Source organism: Homarus americanus, unplaced genomic scaffold (genome assembly GCF_018991925.1).
Source record: "Homarus americanus isolate GMGI-L3 unplaced genomic scaffold, GMGI_Hamer_2.0 scaffold19518, whole genome shotgun sequence".
Lineage (NCBI taxonomy): Eukaryota > Metazoa > Arthropoda > Malacostraca > Decapoda > Nephropidae > Homarus > Homarus americanus.
Genome location: NW_024723340.1, coordinates 626,530 through 652,047, shown reverse-complemented (window position 1 = coordinate 652,047; position 25,518 = coordinate 626,530). Strand labels below are relative to the sequence as shown.

At 36.8% G+C, this 25,518-nt stretch overlaps 1 protein-coding gene across 3 annotated transcripts in view; it reads right to left on the bottom strand.

The window, feature by feature from the left end:
* The window catches only part of LOC121863417 (tRNA (uracil-5-)-methyltransferase homolog A-like), a 75,753-nt gene that overhangs the window by 44,935 nt on the left and 5,300 nt on the right, over positions 1 to 25,518 (bottom strand). For all 3 annotated transcript variants that reach the window (XM_042362073.1, XM_042362072.1, XM_042362075.1), the window contains exons 2-9: positions 25,103 to 25,138; positions 22,107 to 22,645; positions 18,349 to 18,519; positions 17,237 to 17,398; positions 15,848 to 16,040; positions 13,045 to 13,172; positions 8,839 to 8,961; positions 979 to 1,106 (exon numbers count right to left, since the gene is read on the bottom strand). In XM_042362073.1, coding sequence (XP_042218007.1) covers positions 979 to 1,106; positions 8,839 to 8,961; positions 13,045 to 13,172; positions 15,848 to 16,040; positions 17,237 to 17,398; positions 18,349 to 18,519; positions 22,107 to 22,645; positions 25,103 to 25,121 — 1,463 coding nt within the window. In that variant the 5' untranslated portion in view covers positions 25,122 to 25,138. The remainder of the gene's footprint in view (positions 1 to 978; positions 1,107 to 8,838; positions 8,962 to 13,044; positions 13,173 to 15,847; positions 16,041 to 17,236; positions 17,399 to 18,348; positions 18,520 to 22,106; positions 22,646 to 25,102; positions 25,139 to 25,518) is intronic.

Genomic DNA, 25,518 nt, shown 5'->3' with positions numbered 1-25,518 from the left:
CACACGTGAAAACATATCGTCATTACTTTACATAAGAATATGAAAGCAACACTTATTTACTGTTCATATATATTTTAATTAATGTTTCTGAATTTGTTTTTATTGAATTAATGTACGTGTGTGCAAAATTAACAATACAATTTATTAATAATACGTGGAATATTAGAGGAGACGAGACGGCTGCCGGCATTGTTTATGTTAAAGCTTACGAAACCAGTGACTGATTGGTTCTACATATAAAACTGAAGAAAATAAGACCCTGAGTTTAGCTGTAGTAAAATTAATGTAAAAAATGAATATGGTTGCTTGAAGTACCTGTAATGTTATTTAATGTTAATAAATGGAACAATATAAGTAGCTAACCATTAATGGTAAAAAAAAAAGTGAGACCGCGTATGTAAGTGCGCACATGTGAAAATATATCGTCATTACTCTACATAAGAATATGAAAGCAACACTTATTTACTGCTCATATATATTGAAGGGTTAAATGTTGTACTCTGTATAGACAAGCAGAGAGAGAGAGAGAGCAGCCGAACTGCCGGATGTAAACAAACCTTAATTTCCTCCGGCTTTTTTTTTTAAGGGGATTAGCCCACCCGGGCATAGGTCACTGACCCACATTGGGGCCTGAGGGGCAAAAATTTAATACTCCTGTAATAATAATAATAATTCAGATAAGTAAAAAAAAAAAAAGCTGCCTATCTACCTATTGGACAAACTAAAATCGTTCCGGACCACGGGAGTTTCCGGACCACAGAATGCCGGACTAGAGAGGTACAACCTGTATATACATTTATCATGGCTGCTAACAAACCTAAATATGGAAAATGGCCATAAAATGGTGGTGGTGGTGATGATGAAATACCAAATGTTATGAGAAAATGCAAAACTAATTGATATGAAACTCAAATTTTAAGCAGATTAATTCAGCCATTGGCTTTGGCAGCAGTACTGACTCAAATACTGTATGCTTACTTTTGTCCATAGGCTTTGAAGAATATAGAGGTTACACCAAATGACTTGCCAGGACCTTCAGTAAAATGATCAACGATCTTCTTTTTCAATTCTTCTTGTTCTTCTTTGTTCATCTCTTGGGGATGGATCTGTAAGAAGAAATAAGCTGACCTAAAATCCCTTGCTATACATGCAATAGAATAGTCCCTCAAAAAATATAAATACAGCTCCTCTCCCCGACTTACGATGGGGTTAGGGAGCCAAATCCAGGTCGTAAGTCGAAAATGCTTAAATAATACATAGAAAATCTAAAATGGGTGTCTCTTTTTCTTCTCAGCACCACAAAACTCTCACTTTTAAGCTAATCAGCCATTTTAAAGTAAATTACAACAAAATTTTTTTGTCAGAACACAGCGCAATCACCGACGTTGGGACTCGAAAATACATAATTTGAAAAAATTTTGGTAAGACCGAGGCGGTTGTATGTCTGGGTGGTCATAAGTCGAGTAGGTCGTAAGTCGGGGAGGAGCTGTAGTTACCTTTGTCCAGTATACAGTAATCTCCCTGTTAGCTGGAATAATTGGGGCAAAGTTTCTGGATTGAGAGATTTCCGGGTATAGAGACAAATTTTCTCATCCCGGGAAAAAACACATTCCATAATTTTTTGTGTACGGTACTGGGGAAAGCTTTCCAAGAGGCTAAACTGATCACCTTGCATGGACAGGCACAGAGCTATACTGTATTTATTTATGCAAATGCCACTGTACATGTACAATATAAAGTAAATAAGCAAAATAATGTACAGTACACTCTCAACAAAAGCTTCTAGAACATCGGGGCACGATGGATGTGAGAATGAGCAGAATGGGGCTTGTCATCTCAGAATGGTTTCAGATTGCATAGTGCTTATAGCATTCAAAAAGTTTTTGGTGAGAGTGTGTAAAGTATATACTACTACAGTACTGCACAGGAGAACCTCGATAAATGACGTCCCCTCGACTGATGACACACATAACCGATGATTACATAGTGAAAATACCCCACAAGTTTTGTTGATACCCTGGAGATCCAACAATCGGCAGAGCTGGAGTGGGGCAAATTCTTGACACCCGAGGGCTCTGAGCACTGCCTCTGACTCATTCCTACCATCTTTGCTCTTGTTTACTCTTACTATGTGTCTCTGACTGAGTTTTTTTTTATTTCTGAGTGTGTTACTCAAACATGCTTAAACACCCCAGTGATAGTTCCTCTTGTGCTGGGTAACTTGACGTAATGTGATAAGGCATAATAAGGCATAAGAAGAGTGGTGATGGACCAGCAGAGTGGTAGAGACTTGAACTTGCTACCCTAGACTTTCTACCATCCTCAACACAGGTAAATAAGTCTCAATTTATGCTTTACATTCCTTATTTAATCTTATTATGCTTGCTTTATCTGTCTGCTTTATTTTCTTGCTTGACAGTGTGCAGTACAGAGAAATGTCAAGGGTAGATGGGAGTTTTTGGAGGGTGGCTGGTCCCTAGCCCCCGGAATTTGTTATGTTCTTTTGGGATTAATTGCTTTGATAACCATTGATTCACGAACGACTTTTCCCGGTCCCTATATGCATCGGTTATCGGGTTATGCCTGTATATACAGTAATGTACTCACCAGCAGATGTTGTCTCAAGCTTGTGATGCAGTCAGGCCAAATGGTGATATGATGATACAGGATGGCCTGTTTTGTCCTGTACCATCAATGTGGCAGCTGGTCCTAACTGTCACTGTGCTCTTCCTTCATGAAGCAGAGAGGCAAATCAGGAGTGACACAAAGGATTTCCAGAGCCGATGAAGTGCTGGGTCGTGGTGATGGACAGATTGATGACAAGTCATGTGGTGGTGATAAAGATGGTAGGTGTGCAATCTCTGATGTTGAGGGCTGTGGGCTGAGACCAGAAATACTGTCACCACTGGTGTTAGCCAAGCTGACATAGGAGATAGTACAAGGACACCTGGGGACTGGAGTTAAGACCGTGGGTAAGTAGTCCCCAATCATATGCTGTTTCATCTTGATTCTCTTCTGCAGTTCACCAAAAGTAGCTGGTCTCATCTCCCAAAGGTTCTGAGAATGGTGGTAGGAATTTCCTCCATTTTTTCCTCTCTGTCATCCTCTTGTCCTTCTTCATAGGACTTGATGACACCAGCTACTATTTCTTCCTGGATGAGGGCACCATACCCAGGATCGCTGGCATCCACCTATAACCACTTACCTACATCCTCCTTGGTCACAGAAGTGTCACCACTGTCCCGGAAAAGTGTGGGGGCCTCTTCCACCTTGAAGCCCTCAAAGTCCACACCCTCCTGCAGTAACAGAGCTTCTGTAATAGCCCCACCACCAACATTCAGGAGCTTCTTTGACCCACTCCTCAGTGTCGCCTCTGCAATCTTGTCCCAGTATGCCCCTTGAGGTTGAACACTGCATCCTTGATATTCTTCAGTGCCCTCCCCCTTTGGTTCCACCACCAAAACATCATTCACGAGATAAGTGGTGTTTGCAGCCTAGAATGATGCCCTGGTCCAGGTCCACAGGCTGTATGAGTGAGGTGGTGCTGGGTAGCAAAAACTTCACTCTGATTCACCCACCAGCACTTCTTAAAGTCATCTTGAGGGTGGGCAGGCACACTGTCATGGATGAGCAAGGCTTTGACCTCTTGCCTGGGATGCCATGGAGTGTCATCTGGAAATGTCTGACAAAAGGGACAAAGACATGGTGGAACCAGCCTTCAAATATTTCCCGGGTGAACAAAGCCTTTTTGTTTCCCTGTCAGGACACAGGATGATGATCCATAGAATTACACAGCCTTCTAGGCCTCTGGGCATTTCCTACCACCAAGGGTTTTATTTTATGGGTCCCAGCAGCATTGGCACACAACAGCACTGACACACTATGTTTGCTAGCCTTGAGTCCAGGCTTGCTGCTCTCCTGCCATGATGCCAGAGTGTTGTTAGGCAGGGACTTCCAATAGAGGCCTATCTCATCCACACTGTACATTTCATATTTCTTAATGTCACTGGCACGGATGAGTTGTTGCAGTTCCTCTCCGAATGGCTGGACACTCACCACATCAGCACTGGCACTCTCACCAGCCACTTGCCTGTTGCTTATCTGTGCCTCCTATAAAATTTATAGAGCCAGCCAAAGCTCCCATGGAAGTCAGGCATATCCAGCAGGGTTGCAAATCGCCGTGCAGCACCATCGAGCTCAATACCGAGAATGGGAACATCACTGGCTCATTGTTGCTTGTACCAGTTATACACTGCAGCATCCACTTTCTCGTATTTTAAGGTACCCATATGAGTATGGGAGAGGCTACCTTCCTCACCTGCACCTGGCATAAGTGTTTGTTCCTTAGCTTTCCTTTGGTATATTTCACATTGTAGACGGTAGACATGCCCAGTCCATACTCCTCCATTAACACTTTCACAGGCACAGTCTTCTCAAGTTTGTTCTGAATGGCTAATTTTTCATTTATAGGTAGTCTATTCAGTGTACCTCTCCTCGACCCCCTGGTGCCACAGGTTTTTTCTGTAGCTTTTAGTATTGTATACATGCAGTAAAGTACAGTGCAGTACACACAAACACTACACACTTGGCTACAGTCCGCAAACATCGTCCACTCTGCTTTGCAGGGTACCATATGTACAGTGCTCACACTTACTGAATGTAAATTACTGTAACTACTGTACATAAACGGTAACCACTGTTTACACCTTAACGCTGCTTTAACACTGTATTCTTGGCTGACTGTGTCCTGGTACACTGATGCACAGTACACCCACCTCTCATTTTATGCGGGGGTTACTTTCTTGAGAACCACCGCTTAATTCAAAAATGCATAAATTAATCATAATTTTCCCATAAGAATACATGTAAATTGTACAGGTTAGGGGAACCATCACATACCGCACAGGGTACGAACAGTGCTCTCACTTAAACCAAGCACACTGTCAACCTCCGACACACGCTCTCCTCTCTGAAGGCGGGTGATCACATTTAATTTCAGGTCCATTGCAATTGTTTTTTGTGCCATTTTAGCTTTAGGCGCCCCTGAGGAGGCAGATGGACGTTTTCCAGACATGCTCAATGGGGAAAACAGCGTTTAACACTAAAAAGGTACGTGATAAACACACAGTGCAAATGAGAGCACAGAGAAAAGGTAGTGCTGGTGTGAACTGAGAAAGCGATTCACTGGAAGCTTGCTGAACGTCGTGACATTTGTCGTACAGAATACTTCATTATCATCATGCTTAGTAGTAATAACCCTTATTATTACATTATAATAATAATTATCATTATTAATAATAATATCAAAATCACTGATGTTGATATGACTGTAACTTTATAGTAATAGCTTAAAAGCACCTCACCAGGCATCACACGCGGCTCCACTGCCAGGCGACCAGGCAAATACACGCGGCAAATTTAAATTGTCTTGACCGCGTTATTTAAAAAATAGTCAATTGCAAGGCAGTTATCCCACCCATGCGCATGGCAAGCCTCCACACATCGGAGCATGCCCAGAATGGAGAGATTTTCTTGGAATGTGCATGATGCAATCCTCAGAAATTTCTTTCCATACCTGAATGGATAAATTTCCCCTGAATTTTTCAAAATACTAAAAAAAAATTTATGGCCGTAGGATAGTTCCAAGGACTGAAGATTCTGGCCTATGGAGAATACTTAGCTGACAGAGCAATTTTCTGCTACTTACCTACCTTCAATAAATGCTTAAATGAGCAATGCAATACATGATAATCACCTTATTAGCATTAAAAAATCAAATAAACAACTTAACTTTCAATGGAAAAACACACAGTAATTAATACAAATTCAGTGTAAATGAATTTACAGTACAGTAGGCCCTCCATATTCGCAGAGGTTAGGTTCTCAAAATGGCCGTGAATCACCAAATCCGCGAATAACATTTGCTGACCGGGGGGGAAGGGGGGGAGGGTTACATTTTTACTTGTGTTAATAAAAATGTATTTTCCCTTTATGTGTTTGTCCTTCCGACAATTATTTCTTTTACCTGTATTGTATAATAATAATTAACGGTTTATTGAAAGAGCTTGGCAGCCAGAAGGCTGAAAATATACAGTTACATATTTGGGGAATGGGTTACGAGTTACAAATAATATACAAGTGACATAAGTGACACAAATAAGACATATAATAACTTAGATGGGGATCAGCTCAAACTGTGTGTGTGTGTGTGTGTGTGTGTGTGTGTAGACACAAACACAAAACACATACAGATAAATAATAATGGGAAAATCCTCTCACAAATAATCCGAAACAAATGTATATTAATAATATTGAGTCAACCCTCAAGTCCACTTAGTGCTTTGTTATTAATAAAGCACGGAGTAGACTTGAGGGCAGACTCAACATTTTTAATATACAGTGGTCCCTCGATAAACGAACACAATTGGTTCCACAGAGTCGTTTGTTAACCGAAAATTTCGTTCACTGATTCTATTATTTCCATGAGATATAGGGTAATTTGTTCCAACTCACAGAAAAAGTACATACAGAGTACTGTATACTGGTAATAGAATTAACAAAACTGTACAGTACAGTATACTGTACTGTATAATAATAAATAAAAAACAATGGAATACTGGAATACTATATTTTAACTTACTTTGAGGTGTGTATGTCATATTCACGGCAGCTTTATTTACATATCAAACAGCTGATTATAGAGGCAGTCGATGATGAAATACCATATTCTTTACAGAGTGCATTGGTTCTAATGCCTTCATGTTTCAAAATAATTTCTGCACTGTATAATATCAATACGTGAACTAAATTTCAGAATGACCAATAATTTTAATGAAAAATATTCAAGAGACCAAAAAACTGGATGATCATTCCACAGTAAACAAAGTTAAACTGAGAAGCGGTTAGGTGATTCGATCAGCTGATTGGCACACAACAACTGTTCCCTGTACTGTATATACAGTATTATCAATATGTTAACTAAATTAGAATGACCAATAATTTTAATATAAAAAATGCAAAAAATATTCAAGAGCACAACTTTCTTGATATTTACTCCACTGAAGACGAATGTAAACATAGAACCAATTACTGTATTGGCGGACTATCCGATCAACTGATAAGCACAACAAAGCGTGTTTCTCGTAAGGCTGTCGTTAAACAAAGTTTTGTTCTCTAATAGAATTGAAAATCCTTATGGGAACTAATTCGTTAACCGAAATTTCATTAATTGAGCCGTTCGTTAATCGAGGGACCACTGTACATTTGTTTCTGATTATTGTATCTGTGAGAGGATTTTCCCATTATTATTTATTTGTATGTGTTTTGCGTGTAGTGTCTACACACACACACACACACATATATCCTTGACCACCGAAGGGTCAAGACGTACCTGGCGCTCCTCTCGGAGCAGCCAGGTCAACTGTTAAGTTGGCCCATACCAACTCCCTCCCCTGAACCCTCCTCCCTACCAGAATATCAACAAGTTCTCGCCAGAAGTTACAATTTCATTTAGGAAAGGAACGGAACCAGTGTTAAACAGAGGTGAACAGTGGTGAACAGTGCTTAAGTCAGCGAGAACAACTCAACAGTAACAGTCGTACCCAACTTAACCTTCACACAGTGAGGTCCCAGGTACCCAGTGATAACGGCCCGTGAGACCCAACAACAACCAGCGATGTGTTAATCCGTCTACGATAGGAAGGACTGGGACCACACCTCACTCATATAACACCATCTGTGAGGGAATTACTATACCACGTCAGGTCCCTCATAACACCATCTGTGAGGGAATTACTACACCATGTGAGGCCCCTCATAACACCATCTGTGAGGGAATTACTACACTACGTGAGGCCCCTCATAACACCATCTGTGAGGGAATTACTACACCACGTGAGGTCCCTCCTAACACCATCTGGGAGGGAGTTACTACACTACGAGTTTGCTGTTCAACACCTACATTAATCTGTATGTTCACTGTATGTTCCTTTACCTTTCTCTAATGAAGGCTTTTGTTAAACCACCAATGTATGTAATAAGTCATTTATGTCCAATGTATATTTTCAGCCTTCGGGCTGCAGAACTTTGTTAATAAACCGTTAATTATTATTATTATTATTATTATGCAATACAGGTAAAGGGAATTACTGTCTCTAGAACAAATGTCTCCCTGTCTCGGCTGCAAAAATGCCGGCAACTTTAAAACTACCCGTAGACATTCTTGGGTACGTCCAGTGTGTCATCCGCAAATAATATAGGACAGCGAAATAAAAATCCGGGCGTACTGTACCATAAGACTTCTGTGAACTAAGCTTTCTTAGATAACAGTACTTGATATATTTGTTTAACTTTACCTACTTTCAAATTCCCACATCCCAGTAAGACTTTCTATTTTATTGCTGGAGATATGAATACATTATCTTTTTATACTATTTTAAGCCACCTATTACTCAATACAGGGTGGCTGGGAGCAAAAACAAATAAGCAGACATAACCTCTATTCATTTACTCTCTCTGTAACTGATCTTTTTCTCAGGTACTCCCACAAGGTCCTAAATCTGGTTTACAAAATCTGAAGCCAATCTCCATATTGACTGAACAGTTAGTCATTAAAACAAATTTCATCCAACTTTTCATTACAAATATATTAACTGGGTATGTAAACTGAGAATGAAGAAATAGCTTTCAGCTGAGTGGAAACCTGGATGACCGTGGGAAGTACAGTATGGCTAACATTAACAACAGAGAAAACAAAAATCTATGAAGTTGTATATCTATATTTCTCTTGTTGCATTTATTACAAAAATATGTAATGTACAAACAAATAATTTCACTAACCATTGGGATGATGAGAATATCCTTGTTGCGAGTTGTTCTAATATTTAGCTGGCGCCAAAAACCTTCGTGTGTTAATGGACTGAATGGAGCACGTCCTGAATCTCTAACAAACTTCTCAAACTCCTGCAAGGATAATGCAGAGATTTTGACAAAAATTTATACATCTTGCAAAGCAACTCTTACAATCACTCAATATGATATTATTCAATCTGGGTTGACTTGGAGTAAACTTGAAGATACTATTGCTACTTTGATGATAAGATAGTGTTACATGGTATTTCATAGATAATTGCTTTGTTATTAGATAAAAATGCTGGTTCCAAACCTTTGATTACTTTATTTGAAGGGAAAGAGTAATATGGAAATATTCATACTATAGTAATCGGCAACCAACATTATCCATTACAGTATTTATTCAAGACAAAAATAATGAAAGTGTTTAATCACTACAGTATCTGACAGAGAAGAGCATAATATATTAGTTAATACAAGCATTCCCCAATTTATGTGAGGATTCAATTCCAGAAAAGCCTTTTGTAAAATAATTAATTTTTTGTAAATCATAGCACATCTTCCCATAGACTCCCATTTTATAGTCTGAAATACATTCCAAAAAAATATTCTTCCCCAAAATGTCTTAAAATGCTAAAGTGTATATTTTCAAAGAAAACCTTTGGTGGACACAATGATTAATTATCAGCCAATAATAAATGTAATAAGAGAAATACATGCAGTACAGTAATAATTTTAAACCTGTACAGGTACTGTACTTGTGAAAAACCAGATGAGATTTTAATAAAAGTGAACTTTATGAAATACTAGGCCAACATCTATAATAAATTTATGTACTGTATACTGTAATTGGAGATACATTCTCTTAAAGTAAAGTAAATAAAAATAATTATAACTATATATACAGTATCAATATATTGTATACTATACAGTACAGTATACCCGGTAGACATTCCCAGGGTTACAGATGACTCGGGCTACAGATTTCCGACTTTACAGATAGATACTCTTCCATAAGTCCTACGTAAAATGGGTGCCAAGTAATTCTTGGGCTCAGCGGAAATATTTCCAACCATACCTCGCCTGTGAGCTCTATAATATGTTATGGTTAATTTTTAATTCATAATTTTGGGTAGATACTTTACAGGTATTTAATTTTCTTAATTTCTCTATTTAGTTATGTATTCACTCAATCTTATATAGAAAATAAAAATAAAAATATAATAATCACAAGGTATAAAGTCCTGTATTTTCAACCCATAATATGGTTAAGATAAACTTAAGTTTCATATTTTTTTTTACTCAGATACACACACACACACACCATCCAACATACAGAAAGTTCAAAAACAAATAAAATAAATACAGTAAATATCATAAAGTATAAAGTTTTCAGTATCTAAGGAGGTCAGAGGGTACATGGCAGAGCATTATTTCTTGAAGGCAGAGGGTTATTCAGCTATAACTGCGAGGCCATGCTCCCTCCTGATGTGACCTCATAGCATACACTCAGCAAGCACGGCAGCCACACATGTGAGTCAGCTGCGTGGCTGCCTGAACTGTGTCATGTCACCCAGAGAATGGTTTAAGTATAGAAGGAGCTAGTTTTTATACATAAAATATGCACTATTATATTTTATGATATGCTATGTATCAATATTATTTATGCTAAACAGTATATCGATTTTATTTATGCTATGTATTGATTTTATTATTTATCATAGCAGTAAATAAGGCAGCTCATCCCTGTTGCGTGCGGTATTCAAACTTACAATTCTAGTTGATTTGGGGGAATTTTTACTTTCATTATTATTATTTCATTTTGATACCAGTTAGTTGAATCTGCCAGTTTCATGGATCCCGCATATCCAGGAATCTACTGTATATGTTTTTGTTATTGATATACATATATGCCAATGATATTTAAGTTTTAATGTTCCAGCATACAGTTAAAGCTACTTTTAGGGGTAAATTCTGTGACCCGAACAGAGTCTGCACAGCCAGTTACAGAAGGTTTACTCCACATTTTCGGCTTGGGGCTCCAATTCCGGAAAACTCCAGGTCCCAAGCATGTCAGATAAATGGTCCTATACCTGTACAGTAGAGAAATTGTATATACATTATGTGTACTGTGTGTGTTCAATGATTACCTGTGGAAGGGTCACTTCCAGTTTATAGATAATTCAGCTTGTGGATAGCCTGTAGGAATGGAACCCATCCGTAACCTAGGGAGTGTCTTTACTGTATACAGTAAAACCTTGTTATTCACGGGGGTTAGGTTCCAAGGAATGGCGCAAATAGGCAAATCCGCAGCTAGCAACTTATACTACTTTAGTGCACTACTGTATACCTATACCAAACAACCGACCAGCAGCATCAGCACTCATCCCCTCTTTTAACTTATCTAATAATTCAACTTTTTTGTCAGAGTCATCACTGACTTCTGCCTTTTACATTTCACTCCACAAGCATCACTAGCACTGACACTAGGCAGTATTTTAGGGGCCATTTCACACAGAAACACTAAAGTTTTGAGAGTACAACATGAGATGCTGCATCACAGGCAATGGTTGAGTGCAAACAGAGAAAGAGGAGACGCTGCAGGCACGTGGGGTGACGTGTTGAGCTGCAGAAAGAGGCTCCCAAGCTAGCCACCATCTGCTTACCACGAATCGTCGAAATCACAAATCACAAACTCGCGAAGGGCAAAGATCTACTGTATATAAAATACCAATAATAAATAATCCTTAATTACTGTACAGTATATATAAAATACTAATACAGTGCTCCCCCAAATACACAGGTAATTGGTGCCAACAGAGCGGCACATACTTGGGAACTGTGTACTTGGGTACTATAAACAAATGGGAAAAAACAATTGGTTCCGGGACCCCTGCAGATACACATCATGAAGCCCAAACTAGTTTTCAAAGCACTTTTTCTACACATAACCTCTATGAAAGTTACCCTTCATTAAATAAAAAGAATAAACACTTTCTTGCCATTGTCCAGCCAGTCTATTACCTCATTCTTGAGTGCCAAGGTCATCGACTTCACTCTTCTGCTTGGCTGGGCAGGTAATGGAGTCCCAACAGCAGTAGGTGGGGTAGCCATGGTAGCTGTCGCAGCCAAAAACACCTCAAAAATACAGGAAAAAGTAAGCCACTGTAGTGCCTTGTGGAGAGGAGGACTGGGATTGGCGTCCACGTTATTAGTGACGTCACGGCCAGGAACTGACGTCTTTGTCTCTTAATGGTTGGTAGTGGCCACTCAGCCAATCAACAGCCAGCTCCTCTACTCAAATCCTCTTTCTCTCCTCTCTCCTTCCCTCACTCAGCCGTGCCGCACGGAAATTTATGCCCGCGTACTTTGGAATTTGGGTTGCAGGGTATTGCTGTGCGTAGTTGGGTTCCGTGCGCTTAAAATCTGCGTACTTTGGGGAGCACTGTACTAATAATAATAATCCTTGATGAGTTATTATCACCCTTAATTCCTACTGCTTTGTTTACATGGCATGAACACTGCTATCAGTCAACTGATGCTACATTCATGCTCTCCTGTGTGTTGCAGGCAAAATCCACACCTCTAAACTTTTGTTCACTTCCAAATTCCACACTTTCTCTTAAAACTTTACACCTTTATGTATATAATTAGAATATGACATTTCTGAATACAAGACTTTTTCTTATACAGTACAGCTGTATCTATTTTTTCACACATTACCTTAGAGTACTACTTAAGGAGAAATTGGACAATCAGGCAAGTAAATGAGTGATTGGTGGAAATAAGTCTAGTTGTCTCCAGTGAGTTTGAGGGTGAGTTATATAATGATTGAAAAAGAAAGATGATTTCAGTTTGAAAAATCATTTTATATAATTTTTTTCATAACTTCAAATTTTCGTAAATCGAACTCATAAATCGGGGAACATCTGTGTGTAGATTACACAAGCAGTAACTCTATAACAAAGGCATAAAAAGACATACTCTTTGGAAAGTAAAATAACACTACCCTTTCCACTCACACAAGAAAAAAATACATTGTTGTATCACACTTCAAAAATGGTTTAAAGGATAAAAGAATCTCATTTTACTCCAGAAAAAGATATCTGAAAAAAAAAAATGCTTGTCAGTCAGTGAATAACAGAGGATTGGAAAAATGTCAAGCAAGGAGAACAACTGCATGAACTGACTCACTGTCACAACTCTCTTCATTTGATCTGGAAGATGGCATAGATGATTCACAGGAGCAACATGCATCGAGCCTTCCTTATAACTTGCTATGCGAAAACCAACTGTTGGCAAGTTGTTGTCTGGGTTGATACCTGAATGAAAAGTGATGTTAACTTGTAAATTAAACAGAACTTAAGACATTATTTGAAGTGTTTGTTTTGATGACTATACTGTAATAGTAAGTATAATTACATTTTAAAAATGGCACAAAAGGGCAAAGCTTTCTTAAATTGGTTAACATAATATACATGTGCTATAATTAAAGTTCTTCACTTAAAAATGCTAACAAAAATTCTTGCACAAAAATGAAATGCTGCAGCCTATTCCCATACTGAACTCAAAGAAATGTTTCCTTTTACAGCACTGTATTTATAATTTTATTGAAATTCTTATTTAATATATAAACTAAATTAGCTCAAGTACAGTACATGAATTAAGGAGTAACCTATATGATAAACTTTCAGAAATTCTGATCAGCAGTTAAAAGTGTGTGTACACTAATGCTATGCTTAAAAGGGAACAATCTAAGGTCTCCATACCTCAACCAATAACAACGAACTATATATATACCCTAATTTGACATTTTAATGACTGATGACAATTAATTTTTCTAAGACCCAATGAAAACAATCTGATCACAAGTGCATCACATATCCATATGCATCCTTTCAACCAAGTTTCATGAAACTGTTAGGCCATCCAGTTCTGCATTACAATTAACACTCTATTAATGTTGCACCTATTTGTGCAACATTAACTTTGCTAACAAATTAGGGAAAATAAATAAATCTTAAATGCATTGATTACATTACAGTTTTGGAAATACAAAAAATAAAAATAAAATAAAAGAAAACAATATAAGTGCACTGTAAGCAGCATTCACAATAAATGTATAATGATGCACAACACCAATTACTTCACTGCTTTCCCAGACATCAATACTGTAATACTTAAGACCAAGCTGTGTCCTGTGTACAGTATTACCTGTTAACCCTTAGCAAAACTCTAAAAACAATAATCTAAATGACCAACATGTGATACTGTTCCTCTACATCATAAATAGACAAGGAAAATCATTAATTTTGATTATAAGGGAAAAATAAAGAAGCTAAAGCAGTTTGACAACAGAGTTAAGGACGTTGGTCTGGAACTTAGATATCCAGTTACAATGGTGAATATGATATATGTTAATACAGGTAATAATAAAAATAATATGCTTTGAGTGTGACCCCATTAAGTGGTACTAGAACAACTACTGGCAGAGATAAGGTGATGAATCATATGAGACAATTGTTTAGTTGCTTGGAGTGAAAATCAAGGTCATAGGAGAATTCCCATGAGTTTGATGATTATACTAAAGAAAAACAAGCAAAAGCAGTGTTTTAGTGAGTACAGTATCATCCACTTATACCAATGACTGATTCTAGTACAGGTACTACAAAATTCCATGATAAATTGAAAGAGCAGCTGATTGAAATATATCTTTATAACCAGAACAATCATTCAAGGGAAGTACCTAGTCACATTCAATCAATCATCCATTTACTGTATACATTTAGTGAAACAATTCATTAAAGTCCACTGAATACTATATACATTGCACCATAGATTAATTATCTACGGCACCAGAATTAATATTCAGCACTCCCAGGTAAAATTTGGTTCCTGCGATACTAATCATTAACACCCAACAACCTCCCCCATTCATGTCAGGCCAACCACTGTTTGCAGAACATCTCCACTATCACAGTAAATCCAATGCCGTAGACTTTATCTAATTTACAGTGCAATTAATTTTATCCGAATTTCAACTAGTATTTGAATTTCCAAGTATCCCATTTTTGTCTTCTTTGGTAAAAATTCTAATTTAGTCCAACAATCCGAAAGCATCTGAAGTGGCCTTCACATAGGTTCACCTCACACACACAAACACCTATGCTCTTCATTTTTCTTATTTTATAGTTTTATATTAAATTTTCTTTATTCTAAGCCACATTACAGTACAGTATTTTAATGTTTAATCTTTTGCTTTGTAATAAAGAAAACGGTTTTACTAGGGTGGACTATAACAACATGAGTGACATGTTACATATTTATTTACATACTTAGACTTGAATTATATGTTGAGAAAACAATTATTTTTGTTGAAATTTATTCCTTATTTTGCATAAGTGACTAAATTACAGTAGTATACATAAGTGCCACACTGTTTACTGTTTAAGTAGTGTTTCCCCTCCATCATCTACGTCACCTACCATGCCTGTGTCATCTACCATGCGTCTGTGTCACCAACTACAAAGCTTCATTCTTCGCCGGCAGTGATGGCAAGTGTTATTTTTTGAAAATTATTAATTACATGTACAATCAAAGACAAAAGCTGTGTCGCGGTTTTGTCCAGATTAAATAAAACTCGTGAAACATTATGATAGCCCCCTACCACAAGGTAGAGCGCACAAAAAGTTTAGCCCTTCGCCGTATGTTTTCACCAAATTTCATGACACGACTTTTGTCTTTTATTGTACACGTATAAGAGGCAATAATTTTTTACTATTGTAAAGTTGTAGGGAGTAAGGGGTGGGAAGGGGGCTGAGTGCCTTGTTAAGTCGGAATTTGGAATAATTCAGCAAGGCCAGAGCCCCATACGAGCCGAGTTATCAAGGTTTTATTGTACACTGTGTGCAGATAGGTAATTTTCTTGACAAAAGGGTAAAATAAAACTTGAAATTTGAATGCAAAGCAGGATTTACAGTCAATACATAGAACTTACCAATCGAAAATTCACACTTGTTGCGATAGCCATCTGTGACTGGTGAGGGGATGATGTCATCCATTTCACATATTTGACCTCCCCTTCTTAACTTTTGCCAATGAACCCATTCTACTAGTTCAGGGTTGACACGTGCTAGCTCTGTTCCATACTTTCGCATAACTTGACGAGCTTCCTTCTCTTTCAACTTGAGCTATAAAAGAGTTAAGTTATTAAAGACAGGTTACATATAAGTAGAGAATTTTTGTTTTAGATTCCAACTGCCATATAAACATTAACATAGTTTTTCTAAGAATCATTTCCTATCTATATATCTAATCAATCAACTGTATTCCAGTTCCTTAAAAAGGAATCAAATTTTCTTAATAAGTCCCTTGTCCTAAAACAATCTATATAAATGAAGTGTGAAATCCCATCTTCTGGCCAAAGAGCAAGGTGAAATCCCAGTACACTGAATTCTCCATGGCAGATCCTGCCAGGTGTCAAAGGGCATGATCACTCAGCAGTACGACACAATATTCACTCAAATAATATATGTTAGAAAGTAGCTCTTCACCCAAAGGCTCCAGACAAGTACCCAGCACTTTGGTGGCTGCTTTTTAAGGAAGAGAAGTGATTAAATCAGAGGTTAAACTCTACTCACAATGCACCTCATAACCCTCAAATCATAATGTTGGGTTACAGGCTCCCCAAACCTTTAATCCTAGCTGATTAAGACTTTAACCCTTACGAAGAGGGAGGGAATCAAGGTTACTCACCTTGGTCCTCAGATATAAAATGAGCTTTCACACTTTAATCACTCATTAATGGCCTATAGCCTTTTGGTGAGTGACATGGTATATAGGTATAATGAAGTAATGAAAGGGAGAGGTCAGGTACAGTCAACAACATGATATCCAGATCTATTACCTGGAAACTCAAGTTATCCATTGCATTCTATTCTACTTCCAAAGATGGCCACCAGATGGTGTCCTTGTTTTATGTAGTTGGCACCCACCAAATTGGTACAGTATACAAATTTCCTCTATCCTTGCCTTTGGGTTTCATCATTGAAAATTGGATCATTCCCTTCACAGTAAACGGCAAAACCACATGGCATAACTTCAATAAGAGGCATCATTTTACAAGAACTCTTCATTCTTATCGCTATCTTCCCTGAAAGAAATGGAAAGTCCCAACACAAATCCTCAAATTAAGGGATGGGCAGCTGAAATTGACCTTTATGCCTAACATGTCATGACCAAGCTCATTCATCAGAAAGAGAAAGCCTATTTTGAGAGAGAGAGGGGGGGGGGGGGGTTTGAAGGCCTTCACCAATGTATCTACAATTTACACCATTCCCAGTTTCAGGACAGAAAACTTCCCGAAAGTTATAAGCAAAATATTTACCTGTTCATCGTAGGACAGATGGGCATATGGTAATACACTTTTCAAAACTTTTTCTTCAATACTAAGGTTGGCATCTGGGTCAATTTCCACTTTCTTTTCTTTCTTTTTTGACACTTCCTTCTCCGTACGTTTTATGAGTGGATCTGCCACTGGACTGGCATTCTGGCAAATGAAGGTGAAAGATAACAATTTATAATTCATATACACATTAGAAAAAGAAAAACTATACCTATACTTATGTGTGCATTTCTATTAATTTACTAAATAACTTTCCAGCTCAGGTGCAGAAAAATAAACTAAGAACCTCTCATTCATTTGCTCTCACTACTCCTAAATCCCAATCAACCACTCAATGCTCCCTTTCAAAAACTCAGTTCTTTCTTCACACCTTTCTTATCACCTGTATTCTTTTTTCTCTCTGCAACTCTCTGGCTCAATTCATCAAACACTATTTCATTGGCTGACAATGTGAAACCTCTAAATCACTCCAACTAATCTCCATTTTTGTTTCCCTTCTCCACCACTTCCACTTCTTTCATTCCATTCACTATTTACTTTCTCCTAGTACAAATTTCCAAACACATTTACTGTACTAACATTAAAAACTTTTCTTCTGAACATCCGCCAAGGTAGTATCATCTATAAACAGCATCTGATTCATATCCTATTTATAAACAGTATTCCTATTTCCCATATTAACCTCCCTCTCCAGTATGTTTTGTTTTTTTCCCATGTGCTATCCCATCTATGAAATGCCTTGATGTAAGCCTACTTTCAATGAGTTTGATCTTCCCTCTTTTCAGACACATGCTTCATTTTCCCTATAAAATCTCTGAACAGCATCCAAAAAAATTTAAATTACTGTATCCTTTAGTTTGAATGCCATCAACACTACTATTAATTACTGTAAATTGGGTGCCTTTTGTAGATCCATAATACAGTATTCAAGATCTTTTCTAAAGAGTCATTATTACAGCCTTCTCATCAAATAAAAATTTCACAAAGGCAAAAATAAGTAACTTCAGTTCTATATCACACAAAATATCATACATACAGTATTATTTAATTAAACTATTGCATTTTCTAATATAATATGATGGGTTAATACTTACTGATACTTTGAATCTACATTTCTTCCATTCGTAGTCATCCAGGACAACCAGAGCTTTCTCTCTTGCCTTCTGATCCCTGAAGTTTATGTAAACCCAATTATTACCATATCCAGCCGGCTTGATCTTATGGGCCTTCAACTGTAGTGTGTCATTCACAAGTTTCTTCAGTTGCTGTATATAAACAAAATTATTATTCACAACTTACTGTGATAAGTCTTCATCTTTAGCATCAATTAAACCAATCACTAATAACCCCCACTGTACATCCATAATAATTTTTATTTCCTAATAAGACAGGGAAGGCAACATGGTGACTAGACCATGATCTGAAGGGATCCTTGTATCAACGCACTTATTGCCTCTTCGGCGCCTCTTTTAATTTTGGGGTCTAACCCCTTAGTGAACAGGGGCTCCCCTCAGCTGAATAAATTTGTCTCCAGTTAGCCAGAATAAAACCTAAAGGATGCTCTGCCTTCTAAAGGGTAATTCGAGATATAAGCCAGAACAACATATATGTCAGAAATTTGATCCATTTATCCTTGACAACCATATTAATAAACTGAACCACAACAATACTCAAACACATAGTCTCTGATTCACAAGTGTAGAGAGGTGAACTATTGCACTGGATTGTAGTACAATACACACTATTCAGTGGAACCTAAGAATAACTAAATAGGTTCAAGAACAATTTCTCAATCTACATCAACATACTGATACAAATGAATATTTAAATAATTAAGAAACAAACCTCCTGAACACTATCTCTACAAGGTGGGTTAGTTGTCATAAGACGACAACACAGAATTGAGTTTACAACCTAGGTATACAAGTATGTGGTATACAGTGTAATGTAACCCCCCCTCCCCCAATGAACAATTGAAACTTATTAATTATTAGGTGAATAGGTAGGCAATAATTCCTATTAACACTCTTCGGTTTGGGGAGGCGCTTTCCTGCAAGACACTCGGGGTCTGGCCTGTAATTCACCTACTACAGTTGACTGCACCACAAGAGAGAAAATTGTATGTAATGAGTCATAGCAAGCTTGCTATTTAAGATAAAAATGTGGGTTTTGTTGCAGTAACATTGTAAATAAATTATGTACAAACAGTTTTATATGACTAATCACGATAAAATAATTACCCTATTTCTATATGTAAGCATGAGTAGAACACAAAATTTTTGTTTACGCTTAATTATAATGTTTATACAGGGAGCCCCCAAGTTCAAGGATTTTTATTTTGAGGTCCTCTATTATTCGCGGATGACACCCTGGATGTACCCAAGAATGTTTGTGGGTAGTTTTAAAGTTGCCAGCATTTTCGCAGCTGGAACAGGGAGCCATTTGTTCTAGAGACAGTAATTCCCTTTACCTGTACTGTATTGTAAATGTGTGGTTGTGTAGACACACACACAAAACACATACAAATAAATAATAATGGGAAAATACTCTGAAATAATCAGAAACAAATTTATTAAAAATGTGAGTCTACCCTCAAGTACATTTCTTAGTAAACAAGTAAAAATGTAACACCCCCCCCCCCCAGTCCGCAAATGTTATTACCGGATTTGCAGCCATTTTGAGAACCTAACCCCCGCGAATTTGGGGGGCCCCCTGTACATCACTTTCTGCCTTCATTATTTCATGAGATTGCAATATGAATCTTATTCCATTATAAAGCATACATGTTCAGGAAAAATAGTTATAGTAGAAGAGAAGTTGAGAACAAATTAAAATTTCACTAGGTAAAAGTGGTGTAAATTTTGTATTCTGATGAGTGCGCCCAGGCCCAGTACACAGGCCCAGTACAGATTGTTATTCTTTTCCCCTCCGGGAGCAAAAGATAATTGTACATAATGTTTTGAGTCATAGCACTAAAAATGCTTATTGAATGGCCAGACAAACTATCATGCTAGAAGCAAGGACACTGGGAGAGGCATCAGGAGGCAACACACTATCATCAAGTGGTGCAATCTCCTTGTTATCTTTACATTTTCCCACCCCTCCACCCTCACCAGCAACATGAGGCATGGTTCAAAACTTTCACAACACTGTTATGAATACATGAAATCACTGTGATGCATGAGAATCAACACAAGTCACAAGAAAATGTGTCAACATTATATCCCGGTCCTTTAAACATAAAAGGGAGACGGGTGTGGCGACCTTGTGACTGCAGTCTACATAGGTGCCAGTTTGTGCTGATGTTGCTAAATGTGTGTCTCGCTGGTCTAGCGCTCATACACAAACATCAAATTATTTAATTTTAATTTTTGACTTCATACACAAATTTGTGAATGAAAACCCTAAAGCGATAATTTAAATCATACATATGAAAATCATGCCTATGAAAATCCCAAGAGTGTTAAAGGTTAACTCCTACACTCACCTACATAAAGCACCACTTGTAACACAAGAATTTTAGGTGACAAAAAATTATTTCCTATTCATGTTATGCTAGGAGTCTATACTCTACAATACTAGTATAATGATGCACAGAAAAGAAACTTAGCTGTTGCAGGTGTAGTCTGATTATCCTTTATGTTGATAAATTTAAACTGAATCCCATCACCTTGTTACGACATTAAAAATGTTCTATCAGAGCATCCCAACGTAACCATAATGCTAATACAGTAATTAGATTGACTATAAACAATTCCCCTGAAGCCACCAGCAAAGAAAAAATAGGACTTTAATAGTTCTAATATATATATATATATATATATATATATATATATATATATATATATATATATATATATATATATATATATATATATATATATATATATATATATATATATATATATATATATATATATATATATATATATATATATATATATATATATATATATATATATATATATATATATATATATATATATATATATATATATATGTCCGACACTCGCCAGCTGAACGTCATATAAATATTTCAATAACGAAGTTAATATTGCAAGAAAAGAAACAAGTAAAAATTATTATGACAGGTATCTATAATCTAACCTGTAGCCATGAAGTAATAATTATATGTAACCCTCAAATAGTCACAGTCAACAGAAATTTTGGGATTAATAGAGCATGATGTGCTGGTTGAAATCAGGCCAGTCACTCCCCATATACGAAACAAACTTGCATGAGTTGGCGCAGTGATGCCAACTTTTCCAATTTGAAACCAGAATTGTAATACAGAGGGTCCCTGACTTACGAACACCTGCCGATACGAACAGGGTTAAACTTGAAATTTACAGTATTTTGATTACCTGAGGACTTATTTTTACTTTCATTTACTGTACTGTCAATATAATTCTTCTTTTCTCTTAAATTAATTAATTGTATATGTATATAAGGACTTGGGCTACGATATAGTGGGATTTTAAACATTGTTCTGTAAGTATGGTATGCACATAGCATGTGTTCCGACTTAAGAACGTCCTCAGGAACGGACTGCATTCATAACCCAGGGACTCCAACACTATAATTTCCCCAAATCAGCTCTACCAAGTGACTAAAGTTACTAAGGCATTTTAAGGTTAACAAATTACAGTATAAAGAATTATATGAAATTATTATTTGGATTTTTTCTTTGATGATGTAGACACTGAAGCTTAACTCAACTCAATTGCCAACCTCCAATCACCATTGGATGGGTTAGATTTTCAACAATATAGTGTATCTTTTCTAGATGAAATTCTTAAATTTTAATAGGGAAAAACTGAAAACTTGTAGTAACTCAAAAATTTTCACTTACACCCACAGAATAATAACGAGGTAATCCTTTAAGTTCTATCTTAAAATTCTCTGAAGTGAATTCATCTCTTTTGGTGTAAGCATAAGGGTCACTCGCATCTTTCGAACTTTCTTCTTTTTGATTCTCAGTCACACTCTCTTCACTTTTGTCCTCCCCATTTGTATCATCATCAGATTGCTGTGTGATGGCATCTCCTTCCTTTCCATTTGTATCATCTTCAGAATGCTGTGTGATGGCATCTCCTTCCTTTCCATTTGTATCATCTTCAGATTGCTGTGTGATGGCATCTCCTTCCTTTCCATTTGTATCATCATCAGATTGCTGTGTGATGGCATCTCCTTCCTTTCCATTTGTATCATCTTCAGAATGCTGTGTGATGGCATCTCCTTCCTTTCCATTTGCATCATCTTTAGATTGCTGTGTGAGGTCATCTCCTTCCTCCCCATCATGTTCCATACTTAGTTCATCTTCTACAATTATTACTTCCTTCTCAATTGCAACATCCACTGGCTCTCCTTGCATTTCCTGCACATCATTTTCTGTTGAAAACAACAAGATATAATGAAACTAAATTCAATAATGAGTTAGTATAACTGCACTCCAATAATATAATATAACTAGACCATAAGAACTTACAAATGCTAACAATATCTGTGAAATCCTCATGATTATGTGCTCCCAGTGTGCAGCCCAGTTCTGAGTCTAACTACCTTAAATCTTATTCTTGGGAATTTAAACTTTGGATGCTGCCCACTCAACTATATAACTTAGAAGAATTGCCTGTTTATTAAACTGCTTTGTTAAATAATAATACCTCTAAAGCCATTAACCTCATTAATTAGACATGATGAATGATAAGGTAAATCATTCTTCTTACATGCACGAAAAGAATTTTTATTTATTTTTTTGCTTCAAAATAGTTTCATTTACATAAAAAATATTAGGCCTGGTTTCAAGCATAGTATGGATTCCTGAGCTCAAATCATGTATGTCTTTAAATATCTTCAGATAAAACTTTCATCTTACGAGGAGGCAAACTGACATATTATAAACTGGTCTTCCAAGTACAGTACTGTATATACAGTACAGAATGCTATTCAAGAAAAATTGCCTGCACAAAACTTCACACAGTACCTCTCTACAAATACACTGTACAGTATATACACAAAGACAAACTGGCTTAAAGAGGTTATCAAGGAGTCAATGTTGGCATGATATTTTTTCTCATACCTTTTTGTGCATATGTGTAAATAAGACATTTACATTGTGCCTAAAAATCAGTTAATCTAACTCTGATCCCTAACCTTACACACATACAGTAAAAAATTTGTAGCATGCTGGCAAATCCAAATCTGTACAACACATCTGATTTCATTCTTACAAATTTAGGCCCAAAATCAGTGTGATATAAGAGTTCTGCACACACATACAGTGACCCCTCGTTTAACGAACGCCTCGGTTAACGAACTGCCTTCCATAAGGATCTTCAATTCGGTTAACGAACAAAAATTCGGTTAACGAATTTCTTACGAACCGACCTCAACATGTTTTCGCTTGCACTGACCGGGCAACCAGCTTTAGTATCAGTCCGCCAATACATTAATCGGTTCTAGGGCTTAAATTCCTTACTATTTTAGTAAATATCACTAAGTTTATACTATTCAATAATTTTAAAAGTTTAATATTAACTTTTTTTAGTCATTTTAACAATTATTGAACATAATTGAAGGTAAAGAAACTAGTTTCTGGCGTGCCATCCAGCCTGTTAACACACCAGACAGGCGTTAGTCTCTCTCTGTTTTCAGTGGAGGTAACATCTTGCTTGAGACTCTCTTCAACTAAATGCTTTTTTCTGTGTTTCCAAGCAAATTATTGGTCATTTTGAAATATATTTTACATATTGACAATATATAATGCAGTGTAGTGTTGATTTAAAGAAAATAATCTTGAAATACACCAAGAGAACTAAAATTTTATGGATGAAATGGTGCCATGGGGTGACTTCTCTTCCACCCCAATGCCTTTTCTTCTTCCTTCTCCTCCACCCCCATTCTAATTCCCATCATCATCATCATCACCCAGGAGCCTTCTACATACACACCTCAAAGTAAGTGAACTTTTCTACCATTTTTGTTGAATTTAGGAAATTTTCGGTGAGCTGGAACCAATTACCCAAAAACCCATTGAAACAATGGTTTCGGTTAACGAACGACCTTCTGGAACGGATTGAGTTCGTTAAACGAGGGGTCACTGTATAGTACACACAGGGAGGCAGATTAAAACTATGTGGGCCCCACTTCTTAGTTTTAAAGTAATACCCAGTACACAGTATACAAATATTATGACGAAACCTGTCTGTAGTTTTGCTATTTACACCACAAAAAAAAAAAAAAACTAAAAACAACCCCCTTGGAGCCTTCTTAACCTCGGGCGGACTTGAGGACATACCTCCTCTGCCCAAAGGGTAATCCACCACTGTATACAAGACAGGTTTCAAAACAGCATCATACCAACTTTGAGCCCCTGATTAATCCCTTAAGATATGGGAAGTCTACTAAAAAGCATTTATCCCATTCAATGCTGACATCTGGCAGCTGACTGCAGATGTGCCATAAGTAGACTGGAAATGTGTTGTGTCAAATATAATAAACTGACAGTACAATTGAAATTGAGACTAGCAGCACTGAATGGGTTTAAAACCTGGTATACTGTGAAGTGTCAATTTAGATATGTATTTCAATGATTTGTTTAAAATTGTTCCCCAATTTCCCATACAAAATTCAACTACGTACAGTACAGTAATATGTTTTTATTTCATTTATGCCATACAGCCTATTCAATAACTAAATTAATCTTTCCTTATACAGTACTGAACTGTACAAAGAGCAATCACTGACAACAGTTCCCTTTTAATTCACAGTGTACATGTACTATTTTAAAGTACAGGTATTTAAGCATTAATGAAGCAAGAAAATAAGAAAAACAGAAAAACATACCTTCCATAGCTTCCTCCATTGTTCAGTAAATAATCACTGAAAAGAAATTCAAAATACTATATATTTAAGATACTATATATTTAAACAATAAAATCAAGATAAAATTCATGCGATAAAATAAAAATTATCATATAGCCTGATGATACAAAAAAATATTATATACCGTACTGCACAGTATACAGTACAGGTTCAATACAGTATGTACATTTAAACTTACAGTTAGTATACTTTTACATAAAAGATATTCCAAGTAGCACTGTCCTGTACATGTACTGTACCTGTAATATACTGGCAACAGAACTGAGTATTGATTTAGGTAGTCCTCATTTAATGAAGGGGTTCCTTTCTTGAAAAACCTAATGAAAAGCAAAATTATCACTAAATGAAGGATAACAGCAAAGCACGGAGGGCAAACA